The following is a 25596-nucleotide window of genomic DNA, read 5'->3' as shown; positions in this document are numbered from 1 at the left end:
GTAAGGGTCAGGAGGAATGGGCGTCAGTAAGGGTCAGGAGGAATGGGCCTCAGTAAGGGTCAGGAGGAATGGGCGTCAGTATGGGTCAGGAGGAAGAGGCATGTCAGTATGGGTCAGGAGGAATGGGCGTCAGTATGGGTCAGGATGCAAGGCAGTCAGTATGGGTCAGGATGCAAGGCAGTCAGTATGGGTCAGGAGGAATGGGCGTCAGTATGGGTCAGGAGGAAGAGGCATGTCAGTATGGGTCAGGAGGAATGGGCGTCAGTAAGGGTCAGGAGGAATGGGCCTCAGTAAGGGTCAGGAGGAATGGGCGTCAGTATGGGTCAGGAGGAAGAGGCATGTCAGTATGGGTCAGGAGGAATGGGCTTCAGTATGGGTCAGGAGGAAGAGGCATGTCAGTATGGGTCAGGAGGAATGGGCGTCAGTATGGGTCAGGAAAAATGGGCGTCAGTATGGGTCAGGAAAAATGGGCGTCAGTATGGGTCAGGAGGAATGGGCGTCAGTATGGGTCAGGAAAAATGTGTCAGACAGGGGGCGGAGCCTGTGCACGCTGGAAATCTCCATCATTAATACCATTCTTGGAATCTATGCTGTGCAGAGAATTTTGTTCTGTGCTTTAGAGATTATTGCTTGAACCCCATCAGTGCTGCATAATCCCCCTTGCAGAGCGCCCCTCTGTGCTTGCTCAGTGTATTGCAAGGCGCTCAGGCAATGAAGGGGTTAAGAGGTAACTGTCCAGTTGTACTCTCCGCTGGCATTAGGAGGCGCATGGGGCAATGTTGGGGCTACAGTCCATATTACAGTATACAGCCTGCGGGGCCCCAAGGTGCGGCTGTGCGATGCTGCATGACGACTGGCTGAAGGAGGCGGCGGGCTCCAGGATCGGTGCAGACATGCTGGGCGGAGACATGATGGGCGGAGACATGCTGGGCGGAGACAAAGACATCTGCAGCAACCTGCAGGAAAGGAAGAGGTGTGAGATATCCCAGAAGTCTAGACAAGCCCCTGCCACAGACCCCGCCCCTAAACACACCTGACTCATTACTTCCTCACTCTCCCAGCGCCACCACTAGCTCCTCCTCCCGACTTTCTTACTCTCCCAGCACCGCCATTAGCTCCTCCCCAGACACAAAACTTCCGTACTCTCCCAGCAATGCCATTAGCTTCTCCTCCCGACTTTCTTACTGTCCCAGCACTGCCACTAGCTTCACATTCTGACTACCTTACTTTCCCAGTTTCCAGAAGCTCCTCCCCTGACTCATTACTTCCTTACTCTCCCAATAATGCCACTAGCTCCTCCTCCTGACTTCCTTCCTCTCCCAGCACTGCCATTAACTACTCCCACTGACATCTTTATAGACCCTGCCCTCTCCTCTACGACATCACAGACCCCACCTTCTTCTCTATTTCATCACTGAACGTTCTCACCTACAGCTTTGTAAGACCCCGCCTTTTCCTCCACAACAACAACACAGACCCCGCCCTTTCCTCTACAACATCACAGACCCCGCCCTCTCCTCTACAATAACACAGACCCTGCCCTCTCCTCTACAATAACACAGACCCCGCCCTCTCCTCTACATCACAGACCCTGCCTTCTCTACAACACAGACCCCGCCCTCTCCTCTACAACATCACAGACCCCACCTTCTCTTCTACAATAACACAGACCCCGCCCTTTCCTCTACAATAACACAGACCCCGCCCTTTCCTCTACAACAACACAGACCCCTCCCTCTCCTCTACAACAACACAGACCCAGCCCTCTCCTCTACAACATCACAGACCCCGCCTTCCCCTCTACAATATCACAGACCCCGCCCTCTCCTCTACAACAACAACAACACAGACCCTGCCCTCTCCTCTACAACATCACAGACCCCGCCTTCCCCTCTACAATATCACAGACCCCGCCCTCTCATCTACAACAACACAGATCCTGCCCTCTCCTCTACATCACAGACCCCGCCTTCTCTACACAGACCCCGCCCTCTCCTCTACAACAAAGACCCCGCCTTCTCCTCTACAACACAGACCCCGCCCTCTCCTCTACAATAACACAGACCTCGCCCTCTCCTCTACAGCAACACAGACCCTGACCTATCCTCTACAGCAACACAGACCCCGCCTTCTCCTCTACAGCAACACAGACCCTGACCTCTCCTCTACAGCAACACAGACCCTGACCTATCCTCTACAGCAACACAGACCCTGACCTATCCTCTACAGCAACACAGACCCCGCCTTCTCCTCTACAGCAACACAGACCCTGACCTCTCCTCTACAACAACACAGACCCCGCCCTCTCCTCTACAGCAACACAGACCCTGACCTATCCTCTACAGCAACACAGACCCTGACCTATCCTCTACAGCAACACAGACCCCGCCTTCTCCTCTACAATATCACAGACCCCACCCTCTCCTCTACAACAACACAGACCCCGCCCTCTCCTCTACAACAACACAGACCTCGCCCTCTCCTCTACATCACCACAGACCCTGACCTCTCCTCTACAACAACACAGACCCTGCCCTCTCCTCTACAACAACACAGACCCCGCCCTCTCCTCTACAACAACACAGACCCCGCCCTCTCCTCTACAACAACACAGACCCCGCCTTCCCCTCTACAATATCACAGACCCCGCCCTCTCATCTACAATAACACAGACCCCACCCTCTCATCTACAATAACACAGACCCCGCCCTCTCCTCTACAACAAAGACCCCGCCTTCTCTACAACAACACAGACCCCGCCCTCTCCTCTACAACAACACAGACCCCGCCCTCTCCTCTACAACAACACAGACCTCGCCCTCTCCTCTACAACAACACAGACCTCGCCCTCTCCTCTACATCACCACAGACCCTGACCTCTCCTCTACAACAACACAGACCCTGCCCTCTCCTCTACAACAACACAGACCCCGCCCTCTCCTCTACAACAACACAGACCCCGCTTTCTCCTCTACAACAACACCACAGACCCTGCCCTCTCCTCTACAACAACACCACAGACCCTGCCCTCTCCTCTACAACAACACAGACCCTGCCCTCTCCTCTACAACATCACAGACCCCGCCCTCTCCTCTACAACAACACAGACCCCGCTTTCTCCTCTACAACAACACCACAGACCCTGCCCTCTCCTCTACAACAACACAGACCCCGCCTTCCCCTCTACAATATCACAGACCCCGCCCTCTCATCTACAATAACAGACCCCACCCTCTCATCTACAATAACACAGACCTCGCTCTCTCCTCTACATCACCACAGACCCCGCCCTCTCCTCTACAACATCACAGACCCCGCCTTCCCCTCTACAATATCACAGACCCCGCCCTCTCATCTACAATAACAGACCCCACCCTCTCATCTACAATAACACAGACCTCGCCCTCTCCTCTACATCACCACAGACCCCGCCCTCTCCTCTACAACATCACAGACCCCGCCTTCCCCTCTACAATATCACAGACCCCCACCTCTCGTCTACAACATCACAGACCCCGCCCTCTCCTCTACAATATCACAGACCCCGCCCTCTACAATATCACAGCCCCCCACCTCTCGTCTACAACAACACAGACCCCGCCCTCTCCTCTACATCACCACAGACCCCGCCCTCTCCTCTACAACACCACAGACCCCGCCCTCTCCTCTACAACAACACAGACCCCGCCTTCCTCTCTACAACAACACAGACCCCGCCCTCTCATCTACAATAACACAGACCCCGCCCTCTCATCTACAATAACACAGACCCTGCCCTCTCCTCTACATCACCACAGACCCCGCCCTCTCCTCTACATCACCACAGACCCCGCCCTCTCCTCTACAACACCACAGACCCCGCCCTCTCCTCTACAACAACACAGACCCCGCCTTCCCCTCTACAATATCACAGACCCCGCCCTCTCATCTACAATAACACAGACCCCGCCCTCTCATCTACAATAACACAGACCCTGCCCTCTCCTCTACATCACCACAGACCCCGCCCTCTCCTCTACATCACCACAGACCCTGCCCTCTCCTCTACAACAACACAGACCCCGCCCTCTCCTCTACAACAACACAGACCCCGCCCTCTCCTCTACAACAACACAGACCCCGCCCTCTCCTCTACAACAACACAGACCCCTCCCTCTCCTCTACAACAACACAGACCCCGCCCTCTCCTCTACATCACCACAGACCCCGCCCTCTCCTCTACAATATCACAGACCCCGCCCTCTCCTCTACAATAACACAGACCCCGCCCTCTCCTCTACATCACCACAGACCCCGCCCTCTCCTCTACATCACCACAGACCCCGCCCTCTCCTCTACATCACCACAGACCCCGCCCTCGCACAAACTTCCATGACAGAGCGACCACTCACCTTTGCTGAAGCAGAACATTCTGCAGCAAGCCATGTGACTCTCCTGAAATGACCAGAGGCCGTCCCCCTCGTGCCACAGATCCTCTATGTCGTAATTTACTGAGACACAACAGGCCGCGCACTCGTACCGACCTCCGGAGCTGCCGAAGAGCGCTTATTCCTGGAAAGAGAAGCAACCATCAGAGGACACAAGCAGCAGACCCCAACAAGCACACAAGAGGAGGAGACACACGTGCAGAGGCGGAGTCACAGACAGAGGAGGAGGAGACACGTGCAGAGGTGGAGTCAGACAGAAGAGGAGGAGACACGTGCAGAGGCGGAGTCACAGACAGAAGAGGAGGAGACACATGCAGAGGTGGAGTCACAGACAGAAAAGGAGGAGACACGTGCAGAGGCGGAGTCACAGACAGAAAAGGAGGAGACACGTGCAGAGGCGGAGTCACAGACAGGAGAGGAGGAGACACGTGCAGAGGTGGAGTCACAGACAGAAGAGGAGGAGACATGTGCAGAGGTGGAGTCACAGACAGAAGAGGGGGAGACATCTGCGAGGGGTGGAGTCACACACAGAAGAAGAGACACATCCACAGAGGCAAAGCCACACACACCAGCAGAGACACATCTGCAGAAGCGGAGCCACACACAGAAGAGGAGGAGACATCCTCAGAGGCGGAGCCACACACAGACATCCACGGAGGCGGAGCTACATACACGGCACAGACACATCTGCAGAGGTGGAGTCACACACAGAAGAGGAGGAAACCTCTGCAGAGGCGGAGCCATACACAGAGACATCTTCAGAGGTGGAATAACACACAGAAGAGGAGACACATCCAGAGGAGGAGTCACACAGAAGAGGCAGGGACATATCCACACAAGCTGTCACATACAGACAATGAGGAGACACATCCGCAGAGGCGGAGCCACACACAGGGAGAGACATCCATGGAGGTGGAGCCATACACATCTGCAGAGGCGGAGTCACACACAGAAGAGGCAGCGACATCCACAGAGGCGGAGTCACACACACAGGCAGAGACACATCCGAAGGCGGAGCCACACATGCGGAGCCACACACAGGCAGCGACACATCTGCAGAGGCGGAGCCACACACACACAGGCGTCTGCAGAGGCGGAGCCACACACACAGGCAGAGACATCTGCAGAGGCGGAACCACACACACACACACACACACACACACACACACACACACACACACACACACACACACACACACACACACACATCTGCAGAGGCAGAGCCACACACAGGGGCAGACACATCTGCTGAGGCGGAGCCACACACAGAGGCAGACACAATCAGAGAGGCGGAGCCACACACACAGGCAGACACACATCTGCTGAGGCGGAGCCACACACAGAGGCAGACACATTCACAGAGGCGGAGCCACACACAGAGGCAGACACATTCACAGAGGCGGAGCCACACACAGAGGCAGACACATTCACAGAGGCGGAGCCACACACAGAGGCAGACACATTCACAGAGGCGGAGCCACACACACAGGCAGAGACACATCTGCTGAGGCGGAAACACACACACACACACACACACACACACACACACACACACACACACACACACACACACACACACACACACACACACACACACACACACACACCTGCAGAGGCAGAGCCACACACAGAGGCAGACACGTCCACAGAGGCGGAGCCACACACACAGGCAGAGACACATCTGCTGAGGCGGAGCCACACACACAGGCAGAGACACATCCGCAGAGGCGGAGCCACATGCAAAGGCAGAGACACATCCGCAGAGGCGGAGCCACACACACAGGCAGAGACACATCCGCAGAGACAGAGTCACATACTGAGGAGTCGGAGTTGACAATCACATACCCTGAGTGAGGGAGGTGTCGGAGGCACGTCGTCCCTCTTGGAAAGTGAGCGGCAGGTTATTAGCTGTAGCGACTCCCTGGTATTGCAGGACAGGTGTTGCGGACTGAGCACTGAGGGGGGCAGTGCAGCGGGACGTGCCAGATGTTAGCGGGAGATGGGTGAAGGATGGCGACAGGCAATTCTCCAGACTGTTGGACGGAGATGACGTGGAGGAGACAAGGATACCTGGGAGAGAGGATATGGATGAGGTGGAGCCAGTGTGGTGGGAGGGGCTGAGGGGAGAATATATCTGGGAGAGAGGAGGTAGGTGAGGTGGAGCCAGTGTGGTGGGAGGGGCTGAGGGGAGAATATCCTATCTGGGAGAGAGGAGGTGGATAAGGTGGAGCCAGTGTGGTGGGAGGGGCTGAGGGGAGAATATATCTGGGAGAGAGGAGGTAGGTGAGGTGGAGCCAGTGTGGTGGGAGTGGCTGAGGGGAGAATATCATATCTGGGAGAGAGGATATGGATGAGGTGGAGCCAGTGTGGTGGGAGGGGCTGAGGGAAGAATATCAGGCGTACTTACTGGGTGCTGTGGTGTTCACGTGGCAGCTCTTTCGGATTGCCTCATACAACTGTGGCTCCTCAGAGAGTGGCGAGTCCCGCAGGGTGACCAGTGTGGGGGGCACGGAACCCCTAAGACATGGCGGCTCTCCCAGATGTAACAATGTCTGCAGAAGGAGGACACGAGTCAAATCTCTCCTGACAGCCACATGTGACCAATCCCATCCCGACCTGCTGCCTCCCAATCCCATCCCGACCTGCTGCCTCCCAATCCCATCCCGATCTTCTGCCTCCCAATCCCATCCCGACCTGCTGCCTCCCAATCCCATCCCGACCTGCTGCCTCCCAATCCCATCCCGACCTGCTGCCTCCCAATCCCATCCCGATCTGCTGCCTCCCAATCCCATCCCGATCTGCTGCCTCCCAATCCCATCCCGATCTGCTGCCTCCCAATCCCATCCCGATCTGCTGCCTCCCAATCCCATCCCGACCTGCTGCCTCCCAATCCCATCCTGACCTGCTGCCTCCCAATCCCATCCCGATCTGCTGCCTCCCAATCCCATCCCGATCTGCTGCCTCCCAATCCCATCCCGATCTGCTGCCTCCCAATCCCATCCCGACCTGCTGCCTCCCAATCCCATCCCGACCTGCTGCCTCCCAATCCCATCCCGATCTGCTGCCTCCCAATCCCATCCCGATCTGCTGCCTCCCAATCCCATCCCGGATCTGCTGCCTCCCAATCCCATCCCGACCTGCTGCCTCCCAATCCCATCCCGATCTGCTGCCTCCCAATCCCATCCCGATCTGCTGCCTCCCAATCCCATCCCGACCTGCTGCCTCCCAATCCCATCCCGATCTGCTGCCCTCCAATCCCATCCCGATCTGCTGCCCTCCAATCCCATCCCGACCTGCTGCCTCCCAATCCCATCCCGACCTGCTGCCTCCCAATCCCATCCCGACCTGCTGCCTCCCAATCCCATCCCGACCTGCTGCCTCCCAATCCCATCCCGACCTGCTGCCTCCCAATCCCATCCCGACCTGCTGCCTCCCAATCCCATCCCGACCTGCTGCCTCCCAATCCCATCCCGATCTGCTGCCTCCCAATCCCATCCCGATCTGCTGCCTCCCAATCCCATCCCGACCTGCTGCCTCCCAATCCCATCCCGACCTGCTGCCTCCCAATCCCATCCCGACCTGCTGCCTCCCAATCCCATCCCGACCTGCTGCCTCCCAATCCCATCCCGACCTGCTGCCTCCCAATCCCATCCCGGCCTGCTGCCTCCCAATCCCATCCCGGCCTGCTGCCTCCCAATCCCATCCCGACCTGCTGCCTCCCAATCCCATCCCGACCTGCTGCCTCCCAATCCCATCCCGGCCTGCTGCCTCCCAATCCCATCCCGGCCTGCTGCCTCCCAATCCCATCCCGGCCTGCTGCCTCCCAATCCCATCCCGGCCTGCTGCCTCCCAATCCCATCCCGACCTGCTGCCTCCCAATCCCATCCCGGCCTGCTGCCTCCCAATCCCATCCCGACCTGCTGCCTCCCAATCCCATCCCGACCTGCTGCCTCCCAATCCCATCCCGACCTGCTGCCTCCCAATCCCATCCCGATCTGCTGCCTCCCAATCCCATCCCGACCTGCTGCCTCCCAATCCCATCCCGATCTGCTGCCTCCCAATCCCATCCCGATCTGCTGCCTCCCAATCCCATCCCGATCTGCTGCCTCCCAATCCCATCCCGATCTGCTGCCTCCCAATCCCATCCCGATCTGCTGCCTCCCAATCCCATCCCGATCTGCTGCCTCCCAATCCCATCCCGACCTGCTGCCTCCCAATCCCATCCCGACCTGCTGCCTCCCAATCCCATCCCGACCTGCTGCCTCCCAATCCCATCCCGATCTGCTGCCTCTCAAGCCAATTTCTTTCAGGGACTGTCAATCCTGATTCCCCGACAACACAATATCATCCAATGTAGTCTAAAGGCGCCCAAACATGAGACAACAGATTGTCAGATTTTATGTCTATTCAATAAAAGGGATATAAAGTAATCAAACAAATCTTTTCTTTCAGTGATTTCCATCAATTCTGAAAGGTGTAGAGTTCATAAATCGGGAATGGAGAGACGATTTCCAAACACCAGGATGCTTCTCAGGCCCAGTCACATGACAAGCGCTTCTCTGTGCGTTTTACCACTGATTAGCGGTTTTTAAAATTGCTCCCATTCACTTTTATTAAAAGCGCAGTAATCAAAAAAAAAAATCACTGCGTTCACGATAGTGTACGTGTAAACCGTGACGAAAAATGCAAATCAAATCGCAAAATGCTCAGAGAAGCGCTTCTTGTGTGAATGGGCCCACAGAGTCCCGTCACGTGACTGCCACCGGCCCCACCCCCACCACAGGCCCCTCCCTCACCCCGGCCCCTCCCCCTCACCTGCAGAGGCGCACTCATGTCACAGTCCCGGCACGTGACTTCCACCATTCCCTCCCCCACAGGCCCCTCCCTCACCACAGTCCCCTCCCTTGCCCCGGCCCCTCACCTGCAGAGGTGCACTCAGGTCACACTCCTGTCACGTGAGTGCCACCAGTCCCTCCCCCACCCCAGGCCCCTCCCCCTCACCTGCAGAGGCGCACTCAGGTCACAGTCCCGTCACGTGAGTGCCACCAGCCCCTCCCCCAACCCAGGCCCCTCCCCCTCACCTGCAGAGGCGCACTCAGGTCACAGTCCCGTCACGTGAGTGCCACCAGCCCCTCCCCCACATGCCCCTCCCTCACCCCGGCCCCTCCCCCTCACCTGCAGAGGCGCACTCAGGTCACAGTCGTAGTTGGCCACATCTGCCTGAGGCTGGCACAGCAGTGGGGAGATGCTGGAGACCTGGAGGAGAAGACAGAGGCTCAGCATTAATGGGCATACACATGGGCAGAATCCATCATCTGGTGCCCATCATTGCCTATTGTTACCCACCTTGGTGAAGTCTGGAGGGGGCGGGGTCTGGAGGAAGGATTGTCCCAGGCGAGACTCCTGTAATCGCTCCACCAGGAGGTAGTAGATAGCAGCATAGTGGTCATTCGTGTCATTCTGCAGAGCCTGGAGAGACAGCAGAGAGACCCCTTCATCAGCCTTCCTCTCATTATCACAGCATTTATCTCTTACGCTGGGCATAGACGCTTCGGTTTTCTTTATCAATCCAGCCGCTGATGGCTCGAATGATAATTTCCGACAGGTCGATACCCGCGGGCGGACAATAGCGGAAATCGAGCGGAAGGAAGCACCTGCGGGGACGAGCGGGAATCAATCCGGGCGGCTAATCGAGCTGCAGAAATGAACCGTCTATGCCCAGCATTAGTGAACGGTGCCCCCTGCTGGGAATACTACCTCAAGTACCGCCGGACATGCATAGATTTAATACATTGCTCTAGGGAAGGTCAGAGCCCAGGGAGTAGTCATGAGCTGCGGAAACTGCTCTAGGGCAGGTCTCCAGGGTGGGCAGAGGCTGAGGATATTGCTCTAGGGCAGGTCTCCAGGGTGGGCAGAAGCTGGTGATATTGCTCTAGGGCAGGTCTCCAGGGTGGGCAGAAGCTGGGGATATTGCTCTAGGGTAGGTCTCCAGGGTGGGCAGAAGCTGGGGATATTGCTCTAGGGCAGGTCTCCAGGGTGGGCAGAAGCTGGGGATATTGCTCTAGGGTAGGTCTCCAGGGTGGGCAGAGGCTGGGGATATTGCTCTAGGGTAGGTCTCCAGGGTGGGCAGAAGCTGGGGATATTGCTCTAGGGCCGGCCTCCAGGGTGGGCGGGAGCTGGGAATGCTGCTCTAGGGCAGGTCTCCAGGGTGGGCAGAGGCTGGGGATATTGCTCTAGGGCCGGCCTCCAGGGTGGGCAGAAGCTGGGGATATTGCTCTAGGGCCGGCCTTCACGGTGGGCAGAGGCTAGGGATATTGCTCTAGGGCAGGTCTCCAGGGTGGGCAGAAGCTGGGGATATTGCTCTAGGGCAGGTCTGCAGGGTGGGCAGAAGCTGGGGATATTGCTCTAGGGCAGGTCTCCAGGGTGGGCAGAAGCTGGGGATATTGCTCTAGGGCAGGTCTCCAGGGTGGGCAGAAGCTGGGGATATTGCTCTAGGGCCGGCCTCCAGGGTGGGCAGAAGCTGGGGATATTGCTCTAGGGCAGGTCTCCAGGGTGGGCAGAAGCTGGGGATATTGCTCTAGGGCAGGTCTCCAGGGTGGGCAGAAGCTGGGGATATTGCTCTAGGGCAGGTCTCCAGGGTGGGCAGAAGCTGGGGATATTGCTCTAGGGCAGGTCTCCAGGGTGGGCAGAGGCTGGGGATATTGCTCTAGGGCAGGTCTCCAGGGTGGGCAGAAGCTGGGGATATTGCTCTAGGGCAGGTCTCCAGGGTGGGCAGAGGCTGGGGATATTGCTCTAGGGCAGGTCTCCAGGGTGGGCAGAAGCTGGGGATATTGCTCTAGGGCCGGCCTCCAGGGTGGGCAGAGGCTGGGGATATTGCTCTAGGGCAGGTCTCCAGGGTGGGCAGAAGCTGGGGATATTGCTCTAGGGCAGGTCTCCAGGGTGGGCAGAAGCTGGGGATATTGCTCTAGGGCGGGTCTCCACGGTGGGCAGAAGCTGGGCATATTGCTCTAGGGCAGGTCTCCAGGGTGGGCAGAGGCTGGGGATATTGCTCTAGGGCCGGCCTCCAGGGTGGGCAGAAGCTGGGGATATTGCTCTAGGGTAGGTCTCCAGGGTGGGCAGAAGCTGGGGACATTGCTGTAGGGCAGGCCTCCAGGGTGGGCAGAAGCTGGGGATATTGCTCTAGGGCCGGCCTCCAGGGTGGGCAGAAGCTGGGGATATTGCTCTAGGGCAGGTCTCCAGGGTGGGCAGAGGCTGGGGATATTGCTCTAGGGCAGGTCTCCAGGGTGGGCAGAAGCTGGGGATATTGCTCTAGGACCGGCCTCCAGGGTGGGCAGAAGCTGGGGACATTGCTGTAGGGTAGGTCTCCAGGGTGGGCAGAAGCTGGGGATATTGCTCTAGAGCCGGCCTCCAGGGTGGGCAGAAGCTGGGGATATTGCTCTAGGGCAGGTCTCCAGGGTGGGCAGAGGCTGGGGATATTGCTCTAGGGCAGGTCTCCAGGGTGGACAGAAGCTGGGGATATTGCTCTAGGGTAGGTCTCCAGGGTGGGCAGAAGCTGGGGATATTGCTCTAGGACCGGCCTCCAGGGTGGGCAGAAGCTGGGGATATTGCTCTAGGGTAGGTCTCCAGGGTGGGCAGAAGCTGGGGATATTGCTCTAGGGCAGGTCTCCAGGGTGGGCAGAAGCCGGGGATATTGCTCTAGGGCAGGTCTCCAGGGTGGGCAGAAGCTGGGGATATTGCTCTAGGGAAGGTCTCCAGGGTGGGCAGAAGCTGGTGATATTGCTCTAGGGCAGGTCTCCAGGGTGGGCAGAAGCTGGGGATATTGCTCTAGGGTAGGTCTCCAGGGTGGGCAGAGGCTGAGGATATTGCTCTAGGGCAGGTCTCCAGGGTGGGCAGAAGCTGGGGATATTGCTCTAGGGTAGGTCTCCAGGGTGGGCAGAAGCTGGGGATATTGCTCTAGGGTAGGTCTCCAGGGTGGGCAGAAGCTGGGGATATTGCTCTAGGGCAGGTCTCCAGGGTGGGCGGAAGCTGGGGATATTGCTCTAGGGTAGGTCTCCAGGGTGGGCAGAAGCTGGGGATATTGCTCTAGGGTAGGTCTCCAGGGTGGGCAGAAGCTGGGGATATTGCTCTAGGGTAGGTCTCCAGGGTGGGCAGAAGCTGGGGATATTGCTCTAGGGCAGGTCTCCAGGGTGGGTAGAAGCTGGGGATATTGCTCTAGGGCAGGTCTCCAGGGTGGGAGGGAACTGCAGAGGTCAAGCTACGAGGGTGAAGAGAGAGTAGCACATTCAGTATAATCACTCACCTGTACAGTGCGCTCTCGGTCTATACCCAGGCTCTGCATGATGGCAAGGACTTGAAGAGAAGGTTCAGTGCTGGGGACGGGGTCGGGCACAGGCAGTTGGGTGCCCTGTAACCATCTGTGCTGTTTAATCTGTGCAATGTTCAGACGTTTAGCGGGATCCACTGCCAACATCTTGCGCAGCAAGGACTCGCAATCTACGGAAGAAAACATTGCGTGAGGACCAAGGAACTATCTGCAAGTCACCCAGTACTTATGGTAATGCACAGAAGAGCGCGTGCGTACCTTCCGACATGTAGAATGGGATGCGAAATCTCCCCTCCAGCACCCTCTGACGCAAGACGGGCAAACTTGGACCATCAAATGGGAAGGAGCCACAAAGCAAAACATAGAGGACCACGCCCAGACTCTGTAAGCGCAAAACAGATCCATATAACTATATACATCCTATAGGTACACATTGGTCCAAATCTCCGCCTCCCAGACATCAGTCCAGTCTCTGCACATCCTACATGCCAGCTCAGGTCTCTCTTTGCATCCAATCCAAGTCTGCTCGTCCTACGCGCCAGTCCAAGTCTGCTTGTCCTACGCGCCAGTCCAAGTCTGCTCGTCCTACGCGCCAGTCCAAGTCTGCTCGTCCTACGCGCCAGTCCAAGTCTGCTCGTCCTACGCGCCAGTCCAAGTCTGCTCGTCCTACGCGCCAGTCCAAGTCTGCTCGTCCTACGCGCCAGTCCAAGTCTGCTCGTCCTACGCGCCAGTCCAAGTCTGCTCGTCCTACGCGCCAGTCCAAGTCTGCTCGTCCTACGCGCCAGTCCAAGTCTCCTCCTCCTCCGCTCCAGGCCAAGTCTCCTCCTACGCGCCAGTCAAAGTCTTCTTCTCCTACGCGCCAGTCCAAGTCTCCTCCTCCTACACGCCAGTCCAAGTCTCCTCCTCCTACACGCCAGTCCACGTCTCTCTCCTCATCCTATACGCGTCAGTCCAAGTCTCCTCCTCCTACGCGCCAGTCCAAGTCTCCTCCTCCTACGCGCCAGTCCAAGTCTCCTCCTCCTACGCGCCAGTCCAAGTCTCCTCCTCCTACGCGCCAGTCCAAGTCTCCTCCTCCTACGCGCCAGTCCAAGTCTCCTCCTCCTACGCGCCAGTCCAAGTCTCCTCCTCCTACGCGCCAGTCCAAGTCTCCTCCTCCTACGCGCCAGTCCAAGTCTCCTCCTCCTACGCGCCAGTCCAAGTCTCCTCCTCCTACGCGCCAGTCCAAGTCTCCTCCTCCTACGCGCCAGTCCAAGTACACACAGTTAGGGTTACACATTAGTGTATAATGACATGGTACACGTACACACAAACCCATACCCTGTGTATACACACACACAAAACAAATGCATTCCATGCTCACCCAAACATCCAGCAGAGGACCCTCATACTCCTTCCCCTGGAAAACTTCTGGAGCAGCATACGGAGGGCTTCCACACCAAGTATTCAGGGGTCGACCATCCATATAAAAGTTTCCAAATCCAAAATCTGATTTGATATAAAGATGATGATCATTAGTCACAGCTATAAGCACAGGAGCTTACACTCTAAGACCACAGAACACGAGATATGACACTGACCGGCCAGCTTGACGCACATGTCCTCGCCCAGCAGAAGATTTTCAGTCTTCAGGTCTCGGTGAACAACATTCTGTGAATGACAATACTCCACTGCTGTCAAGATCTGCAGGAACTTCAGCCGCGCCTCGTCTTCTGTCAGCCGCCCGCGTTCCGTCAGATAATCTACAGGACAAACAGCCTTAGTCTATATGTGACTGGGGAAGAAAAACTGGGGACAATAAGCAGTCTGAGGACTGATACTGGTGTGAATTGGGGGGGGGGGGGGCTGAGGACTGGTCCTGGTGACAATGGGGGGTAGTAAGGAGTCTGGGGGGGGGGGGGGCTGAGGACTGGTCCTGGGGACAATGGGGGGTAGTAAGGAGTCTGGGGGGGGGGGCTGAGGACTGGTCCTGGTGACAATGGGGGGTAGTAAGGAGTCTGGGGGGGGGGGCTGAGGACTGGTCCTGGGGACAATGGGGGGTAGTAAGGAGTCTGGGGGGGGGGGGCTGAGGACTGGTCCTGGGGACAATGGGGGGTAGTAAGGAGTCTGGGGGGGGGGCTGAGGACTGGTCCTGGGGACAATGGGGGGTAGTAAGGAGTCTGGGGGGGGGGGGGGGCTGAGGACTGGTCCTGGTGACAATGGGGGGTAGTAAGGAGTCTGGGGGGGGGGGGGGGCTGAGGACTGGTCCTGGGGACAATGGGGGGTAGTAAGGAGTCTGGGGGGGGGGGGCTGAGGACTGGTACTGGTGACAATAATTGAAGAAGTTGCTTACTATTGTAAGAGAGAATGGGGGTCAGAGAGGACATTGGGGACCAGAACTGGTGGGAATGTGGTCCTCATTGTGTCTCTATAAACAGGCAAGACATTGGAACTGAGTGGTGGTCAGATGTTGGAAGAATATAGTCAGAAACACTTACCAAATAGCTCTCCATTCTTGGCATATTCAGTAACGATATAGATCATGTCCCGGGTCTCCATCACCTGCAGGCAATAAGAATCGTCAGTTGATGGCAACGTTTGGATGCCAGAAGGTGGGGAGCCGGAGCTACAGCTAACGAGGTGACCCAAGACAAAGAAGGGTGACTTATAGAAGGAAGACCATGAGAGGGTGGTCACTGGACGCATCAGAGGTGATGTAAAGAAGAGGCGGTCATATACGTGGGAGGCGGCTGTGCCTGGGAGGGAATGACCACCTGACAGAGGGGGTGGTGGGAAGGAGGCGGTCATATATACGTGGGAGGCGGCTGTGCCTAGGAGGAATGACCACCTGACAGAGGGGGTGGTGGGAAGGAGGCGGTCATATACGTGGGAGGCGGCTGTGCCTAGGAGGAATGACCACCTGACAGAGGGGGTGGAGGGAAGGAGGCGGTCATATACGTGGGAGGCGGCTGTGCCTAGGAGGAATGACCACCTGACAGAGGGGGTGGTGAGAAGGAGGGGGTCATATATGTGGGAGGCGGCTGTGCCTGGGAGGGAATGACCACCTGACAGAGGGGGTGGCGAGAAGGAGGTGGCATTCACACGAAGAAGGTTTACTCTCACCTGATAAAGGCGGATGACGTTTGGATGACGCAATCGCTTCATAATCTGAACTTCTCGATAGATCTTCTCCAAGTTGGTTCGGTCCAACCGAGTTTTGTCGATAATCTTAATTGCAACCTGAAGAAAGATATTGAGGACTATCAACTATTGGAAAATGCTGTAAATTTAACAGTGTGATCTCCACATAACTGGTAGAGAGAAGCAGAGAAGCTGAGCTCCCAACACCCCCTGACCAGCCTCTACACACTGCCAATAACGCTCCCCTGGAGAGATCAGTCATTTCTGAGGATGCATTGGATGGACACACTGCTCTCAGTGCTCGTCTCTGTGGAGCTGCACTTCTCTGGGTCTACAATGGAGGTTATCAGTCATTTACCAATCCGAACCCCTAATGACTGTAAGCAGTATGAACGGACCCCTCTACTCACAGCAGATTAATATCTAGTGTGTGTATGTAGCCCGAAACAAACAACGCCCAGCTACGATCCCTAAATGTGTATCCCAGAACATCACCGCACCGGAGCACTCCCTCAAAATACCTCTAATCCAGTGTAATGCTTCTCCAACCTTTACTTCTCAAGTCACCCATCACAAAATGTGCACCCCCACCCCATGGTTTCCCTACCGACACCTCTGTATCCCAAAAGAGGACCTCCTGCAATAACTGAACCCCACACCCTATGGTTCAACCCACCATATCCTCTACTCCAAAGCTTGACAATCACAATGCCTCCACCCTACACCCTGAGGTCCTCCTATCTACCATATCAATCCCAAAACTAGATCTCCCAAGACTCCAACCCACACCTTATAGTTCTCTCTCCTTTAATCTCTGTAACCCACATCCTATGATTGCCCTACCCACCATGACCTCTCTACCCTAAAACCAGCCCTCTACAATACCTCTACCCACACCCTATGGTCGTCCTACCCACCATGACCTCTCCACCCTAACACCAGCCCTCCACAATACCTCTACCCACACCCTATGGTTGCCCTACCCACCATGACCTCTCCACCCTAACACCAGCCCTCCATAATACCTCTACCCACACCCTATGGTCGTCCTACACACCATGACCTCTCCACCCTAACACCAGCCCTCCACAATACCTCTACCCACACCCTATGGTCGTCCTACCCACCATGACCCCACTACCCTAACACCAGCCCTCCACAATACCTCTACCCACACCCTATGGTCGTCCTACCCACCATGACCTCTCCACCCTAACACCAGCCCTCCATAATACCTCTACCCACACCCTATGGTTGTCCTACCCACCATGACCTCTGAACCCTAACACCAGCCCTCCACAATACCTCTACCCACACCCTATGGTTGCCCTACCCACCATGACCTCTCCACCCTAACACCAGCCCTCCACAATACCTCTACCCACACCCTATGGTTGTCCTACACACCATGACCTCTCCACCCTAACACCAGCCCTCCACAATACCTCTACCCACACCCTATGGTCGTCCTACCCACCATGACCCCACTACCCTAACACCAGCCCTCCACAATACCTCTACCCACACCCTATGGTCGTCCTACCCACCATGACCTCTCCACCCTAACACCAGCCCTCCATAATACCTCTACCCACACCCTATGGTTGTCCTACCCACCATGACCTCTGAACCCTAACACCAGCCCTCCACAATACCTCTACCCACACCCTATGGTTGCCCTACCCACCATGACCTCTCCACCCTAACACCAGCCCTCCACAATACCTCTACCCACACCCTATGGTTGTCCTACACACCATGACCTCTCTACCCTAACACCAGCCCTCCACAATACCTCTACCCACACCCTATGGTTGTCCTACCCACCATGACCTCTCCACCCTAACACCAGCCCTCCACAATACCTCTACCCACACCCTATTGTTGTCCTACACACCATGACCTCTCTACCCTAACACCAGCCTTCCACAATACCTCTACCCACACCCTATGGTGGTCCTACCCACCATGACCTCTCTACCCTAACACCAGCCCTCCACAATACCTCTACCCACACCCTATGGTCGTCCTACCCACCATGACCTCTCCACCCTAACACCAGCCCTCCACAATACCCCTACCCACACCCTATCGTTGTCCTACCCACCATGACCTCTCCACCCTAACACCAGCCCTCCACAATACCTCTACCCACACCCTATGGTCGTCCTACCCACCATGACCCCACTACCCTAACACCAGCCCTCCACAATACCTCTACCCACACACTATGGTCGTCCTACACACCATGACCTCTCCACCCTAACACCAGCCCTCCATAATACCTCTACCCACACCCTATGGACGTCCTACCCACCATGACATCTCTACCCTAACACCAGCCCTCCACAATACCTCTACCCACACCCTATGGACGTCCTACCCACCATGACCTCTCTACCCTAACACCAGCCCTCCATAATACCTCTACCCACACCCTATGGACGTCCTACCCACCATGACCTCTCTACCCCAACACCAGCCCTCCACAATACCTCTACCCACACCCTATGGTCGTCCTACCCACCATGACCTCTCCACCCTAACACCAGCCCTCCACAATACCTCTACCCACACCCTATGGTTGTCCTACCCACCATGACCTCTCTACCCTAACACCAACCCTCCACAATACCTCTTCCCACACCCTATGGTCGTCCTACCCACCATGACCCCACTACCCTAACACCAGCCCTCCACAATACCTCTACCCACGCCCTATGGTCGTCCTACACACCATGACCTCTCCACCCTAACACCAGCCCTCCATAATACCTCTACCCACGCCCTATGGTCGTCCTACACACCATGACCTCTCCACCCTAACACCAGCCCTCCACAATACCTCTACCCACGCCCTATGGTCCTCCTACCCACCATGACCTCTCTACCCTAACACCAGCCCTCCATAATACCTCTACCCACGCCCTATGGTCGTCCTACACACCATGACCTCTCCACCCTAACACCAGCCCTCCACAATACCTCTACCCACGCCCTATGGTCGTCCTACCCACCATGACCTCTCTACCCTAACACCAGCCCTCCATAATACCTCTACCCACGCCCTATGGACGTCCTACCCACCATGACCTCTCCACCCTAACACCAGCCCTCCATAATACCTCTACCCACACCCTATGGTTGCCCTACACACCATGACCTCTCTACCCTAACACCAGACCTCCATAATACCTCTACCCACACCCTATGGTTGCCCTACACACCATGACCTCTCTACCCTAACACCAGACCTCCATAATACCTCTACCCACGCCCTATGGACGTCCTACCCACCATGACCTCTCCACCCTAACACCAGCCCTCCATAATACCTCTACCCACACCCTATGGTTGCCCTACACACCATGACATCTCTACCCTAACACCAGCCCTCCACAATACCTCTACCCACACCCTATGGTTGCCCTACACACCATGACCTCTCTACCCTAACACCAGACCTCCATAATACCTCTACCCACACCCTATGGTCGTCCTACCCACCATGACCTCTCCACCCTAACACAAGCCCTCCACAATACCTCTGCCCACACCCTATGGTCGTCCTACCCACCATGACCTCTCCACCCTAACACAAGCCCTCCACAATACCTCTACCCACACCCTATGGACGTCCTACCCACCATGACCTCTCCACCCTAACACCAGCCCTCCACAATACCTCTACCCACACCCTATGGTCGTCCTACCCACCATGACCTCTCCACCCTAACACCAGCCCTCCATAATACCTCTGCCCACACCCTATGGTCGTCCTACACACCATGACCTCTCCACCCTAACACCAGCCCTCCACAATACCTCTACCCACACCCTATGGACGTCCTACCCACCATGACCTCTCCACCCTAACACCAGCCCTCCACAATACCTCTACCCACACCCTATGGACGTCCTACCCACCATGACATCTCTACCCTAACACCAGCCCTCCACAATACCTCTACCCACACCCTATGGACGTCCTACCCACCATGACCTCTCTACCCTAACACCAGCCCTCCATAATACCTCTACCCACACCCTATGGACGTCCTACCCACCATGACCTCTCTACCCCAACACCAGCCCTCCACAATACCTCTACCCACACCCTATGGTCGTCCTACCCACCATGACCTCTCCACCCTAACACCAGCCCTCCACAATACCTCTACCCACACCCTATGGTTGTCCTACCCACCATGACCTCTCTACCCTAACACCAACCCTCCACAATACCTCTTCCCACACCCTATGGTCGTCCTACCCACCATGACCCCACTACCCTAACACCAGCCCTCCACAATACCTCTACCCACGCCCTATGGTCGTCCTACACACCATGACCTCTCCACCCTAACACCAGCCCTCCATAATACCTCTACCCACGCCCTATGGTCGTCCTACACACCATGACCTCTCCACCCTAACACCAGCCCTCCACAATACCTCTACCCACGCCCTATGGTCGTCCTACCCACCATGACCTCTCTACCCTAACACCAGCCCTCCATAATACCTCTACCCACGCCCTATGGTCGTCCTACACACCATGACCTCTCCACCCTAACACCAGCCCTCCACAATACCTCTACCCACGCCCTATGGTCGTCCTACCCACCATGACCTCTCTACCCTAACACCAGCCCTCCATAATACCTCTACCCACGCCCTATGGACGTCCTACCCACCATGACCTCTCCACCCTAACACCAGCCCTCCATAATACCTCTACCCACACCCTATGATTGTCCTACCCACCATGACCTCTCCACCCTAACACCAGCCCTCCATAATACCTCTACCCACACCCTATGGTCGTCCTACCCACCATGACCTCTCTACCCTAACACCAGCCCTCCACAATACCTCTACCCACACCCTATGGTCATCCTACCCACCATGACATCTCCACCCTAACACCAGCCCTCCACAATACCTCTACCTACACCCTATGGTCGTCCTACCCACCATGACCTCTCCACCCTAACACCAGCCCTCCACAATACCTCTACCCACACCCTATGGTCGTCCTACGCACCATGACCTCTCCACCCTAACACCAGCCCTCCACAATACCTCTACCCACACCCTATGGTTGCCCTACACACCATGACCTCTCTACCCTAACACCAGACCTCCATAATACCTCTACCCACACCCTATGGTCGTCCTACCCACCATGACCTCTCCACCCTAACACAAGCCCTCCACAATACCTCTGCCCACACCCTATGGTCGTCCTACCCACCATGACCTCTCCACCCTAACACAAGCCCTCCACAATACCTCTACCCACACCCTATGGACGTCCTACCCACCATGACCTCTCCACCCTAACACCAGCCCTCCACAATACCTCTACCCACACCCTATGGTCGTCCTACCCACCATGACCTCTCCACCCTAACACCAGCCCTCCATAATACCTCTGCCCACACCCTATGGTCGTCCTACACACCATGACCTCTCCACCCTAACACCAGCCCTCCACAATACCTCTACCCACACCCTATGGACGTCCTACCCACCATGACCTCTCCACCCTAACACCAGCCCTCCACAATACCTCTACCCACACCCTGCGGCTCTCCTGGCGCTCTCACCTGAGTATTGGTGACACGATGACGAGCAAGCTTCACCACTGCAAAGTTTCCTTTTCCCAGAGTTCCTTCAATGTCATAAAAGCCAACCCGCAGCGGCCTTCGGGGGGCGCTGCCCGCAGCACAACTGTCCTTCAAAACTACCATCCTGCAAACAACAACAATGGTCTCAGCAACGTGCAGCACAAGGAACAGGAGGTGGGGGGAGGGGTCAGCAATAGGGGTATATAGGGGGGGGGGGGAGGTATACAGAGGGGGGTGTATAGGGGAGGCTATTGGGGGGTAACTTGTCGGTCGGGCGCTCCGCAGCTCGCTGCTTGGGTGTATCAGGCAGTCAGGGAGGTATATAAGGAGGTACAGAGTCGATATAGAGGGGTACAGGTGATATAAGTGGGCAGAGAAGAGGAGGGAAGTGAGGGGGTAGGGAGGTATATGAGGTGCATAGAGAGGGGGGGGGGGGTGTATAGGGGAGGCTATCGGTCGGGCGCTCCGCAGCTCGCTGCTCGGGTGTATCTGGCAGTCAGGGGGGTATATATGGAGGGATACAGGTGATATAGGGGGGTATAGGGGGGAGGATGAGGGGGGTACAGTACATAGAGGGATATATTGGGGGGTGTATAGAGGTGGATTGGAGGGTACACAGAGGGTTAGGTGGCTATAGAGGGGGGTACATAGAGGATATAGAGAGGGATACCAGTGATATAAGGGGGGGGGGGAGGGATGTATATTGGGGGGTACACAGAGATATATTGGGGATACAGGTGGTATTAGAGGAGGATTGGGGGGTACAGAGGCGTATATTGGGGGGTTACCTGTCGGTCGGGCGCTCCGCAGCTCGGGTGTATCAGGCAGTCAGAGGGGTATATATGGAGGGATATAGAGGGGTACAGAGGGGGAGGGAGGTATACAGAGGGGATATGGAGGGTACATAGAGGATATAGAGGGATACAGGTGATATAGGGGGGTATAGAGGGGGGGGAAGGGATGTATATTGGGGGGTTACCTGTCGGTCAGGCGCTCCGCAGCTCGCTGCTCGGGTATATCTGGCAGTCAGGGGGGTATATATGGAGGGATACAGGTGATATAGGGGGGTATAGGGGGAGGATTGGGGGCACACAGAGGGAGGGGAGAGGTACATAGAGGTATATTGGGGATACAGGTGATATAGGGGAGGATTGGGGGGTATAGAGGGGGGAGGGATGTATATTGGGGGGTACACAGAGATATATTGGGGATACAGGTGGTATTAGAGGAGGATTGGGGGGTACAGAGGGGTATATTGGGGGGTTACCTGCCGGTCGGGCGCTCCGCTGCTCGGGTGTATCTGGCAGTCAGGGGTGTATATATGGAGGGATACAGGTGATATAGGGGGGTATAGAGGGGGGAAAGGGATGTATATTGGGGGGTACACAGAGGGTTAGGGGGGTACATAGAGGATATAGAGAGGGATACCAGTGATATAAGGGGGGGGGGAGGGATGTATATTGGGGGGTACACAGAGATATATTGGGGATACAGGTGGTATTAGAGGAGGATTGGGGGGTACAGAGGGGTATATTGGGGGGTTACCTGCCGGTCAGGCGCTCCGCAGCTCGCTGCTCGGGTGTATTCGGGTGTTCGGCCGCCTCATGCCTCTCTCAGGACGTCACGTGTCCCCAGACTCCCTCACCTCTATAGCCCCGCCCCATTAGCGTCACACTGCCGTCAAACTCCGCAGGACTCCGCCCCGTTGCCGGGAGACCGAGACCTCTGACGCGCGCACTGATGCCTTGTCTCCATGGAGACACGCCAGTGACGTCAGAGAACAGCTGTCGCCGTAATCGGAGGGTTTCAGTTTCATCCCACCACGCATGCGCAATACATCCATGACGTGAGCGAGAACTGAGGACACCTGGCGGCCAAACTGCGTAATACAGCCAATCACTCGCCCACCACTCAGGACCCCCCCAAATCCTACACAGGACCCCCAACCCTGCCCCAATAGCCAGTACAGACCCTCAATTCCTACACATATCCCTCAACTCCTATACAGGACCCCCAATTCTCACACAGGACCCTCAATCCTCACACAGGACCCCCAATTCTCACACAGGACCCCCAATTCTCACACAGGACCCTCACTTCCTACACATATCCCTTAACTCCTATACAGGACCCCCAATCCTCACACAGGACCCCCAATTCTCACACAGGACCCTCAATCCTCACACAGGACCCCCAATTCTCACACAGGACCCTCAACCCTCACACAGGACCCCCAATTCTCACACAGGACCCCCAATTCTCACACAGGACCTCCAATTCCCACACATATCCCTCAACTCCTATACAGGACCTCCAATTCTCACACAGGACCCTCAATCCTCACACAGGACCCCCAATTCTCACACAGGACCCTCAATCCTCACACTGGACCCTCAATCCTCACACAGGACCCCCAATTCTCACACAGGACCCTCAATTCCCACACATATCCCTCAACTCCTATACAGGACCCCCAATTCTCACACAGGACCCTCAATCCTCACACAGGACCCCCAATTCTCACACAGTACCCTCAATTCCCACACATATCCCTCAACTCCTATACAGGACCCCCAATTCTCACACAGGACCCCCAATTCTCACACAGGACCCTCAATTCTCACACAGGACCCCCAATCCCTATACAGGACCCCCAATTCTCACACAGGACCCTCAATCCTCACACAGGACCCCCAATTCTCACACAGGACCCTCAATCCTCACACAGGACCCCCAATTCTCACACAGGACCCTCAATTCCCACACATATCCCTCAACTCCTATACAGGACCCCCAATCCTCACACAGGACCCCCAATTCTCACACAGGACCCTCAATCCCTATACAGACCCCCCAATTCTCACACAGGACCCTCAATCCTCACACAGGACCCCCAATTCTCACACAGGACCCTTAATTCTCACACAGGACCCCCAATCCCTATACAGGACCCCCAATTCTCACACAGGACCCCCAATTCTCACACAGGACCCTCAATCCCTATAGAGGACCCCCAATTTTCACACAGGACCCCCAATTCCCACACAGGACCTCCAATTCCTATACAAGACCCCCAATTCCTATACAACACCCCCAATTCTCACACAGGACCCCTAATTCCCACACAGGACCTCCAATTCCTATACAACACCCCCAATCTTCACACAGGACCCCCAACTCCTATACAATAACATGTACAGATCCTCAATTCCCATACAGGACCCTCAATTCCCACACAGGACCCTCAACTCCTACCCCAATAACCAGTACAGATCCTCAATTCAGAATCAGATTCAACTTTATTCGCTAAATGCGGCACACGCCACGCCCGGAATTATTTGTAGACGCATGGCTGTTTAAAGCAAAGTACAGGTAGTGCAAATGAATCACATCAATATGGTATAGAGTAATAGCTACAGAGCAACAATAACAACAACTTGACTAACGATAGCAACAACACATAGTACAATTAGGCAAGTCCATTGTGCGAAGCAAATATGATATGTAGCATACAGTGCAATGCTGCCAGCAGGGGACAGCCTACTTAAAGACTCTTGTCCATTGGGGCAGCTAAGGGGGATTACGGAATGCCATTTGGTAGAGTGCCTCGAGTTGAGCAGGAGGACCTCTTGGGGGAAGAAGGTGTTTCTACGCCTGGTGGTTTTGGTGCGAATGGTCCTATAGCGACGACCTAAGGGCAGGAGGTTGAAGAAGCGCCTACCGTGGTGGGAAGGGTCTTGGGTAATCCTGTTGGCCCTGGACATCATTCTAGATGTGTGGAGGACGTCCAGATGGGGTAGGGGTGACCCGATGATCCTCTCAGCAGCACTGATTACCCTCTGCAGTTTATGCCTGTCCTTTGCATTTGCCCCCGAGTACCAGACAATGATGGAGGAGCAGAGGACAGACTCAATGGTGGCAGTGTAGAAACTAGTCATTAGCTCCCACGGCATTCCAAACTTTCTCAGCTGCCTGAGAAAGAACAGCCTCTGCTGGGATTTTCTTTGAGTAACAGAGGTGTTTACATACCACTTCAAGTTGTCAGTGATGGTAGTTCCCAGGAACCGAGCGCTGTGTACCCTGGAGACCTCAGTAC

At 56.0% G+C, this 25596-nt stretch overlaps 1 protein-coding gene across 1 annotated transcript; it reads right to left on the bottom strand.

Moving 5' to 3' along the window:
- Positions 1 to 269: 269 nt before the first annotated feature.
- SIK1 (salt inducible kinase 1) lies at positions 270 to 23256 on the bottom strand. Its single transcript, XM_068271040.1, has 14 exons — positions 23046 to 23256; positions 21480 to 21624; positions 15850 to 15966; positions 15225 to 15288; positions 14328 to 14489; positions 14111 to 14235; positions 13009 to 13132; positions 12727 to 12920; positions 9774 to 9896; positions 9603 to 9683; positions 6835 to 6979; positions 6273 to 6497; positions 4392 to 4551; positions 270 to 956 (listed from the first exon to the last, which is right to left on the bottom strand). The coding sequence occupies exons 2-14, from the start codon at positions 21621 to 21623 to the stop codon at positions 758 to 760; spliced, it is 1863 nt and encodes a 620-aa protein (XP_068127141.1). The 5' UTR covers position 21624; positions 23046 to 23256; the 3' UTR covers positions 270 to 757.
- Positions 23257 to 25596: the final 2340 nt, after the last annotated feature.

This window comes from Hyperolius riggenbachi, chromosome 2 (assembly GCF_040937935.1).
Source record: "Hyperolius riggenbachi isolate aHypRig1 chromosome 2, aHypRig1.pri, whole genome shotgun sequence".
Classification (NCBI taxonomy): Eukaryota; Metazoa; Chordata; class Amphibia; order Anura; family Hyperoliidae; genus Hyperolius; species Hyperolius riggenbachi.
Note: the sequence above shows the minus strand (reverse complement) of the source record. Positions and strands in the feature narration are given on the sequence as shown.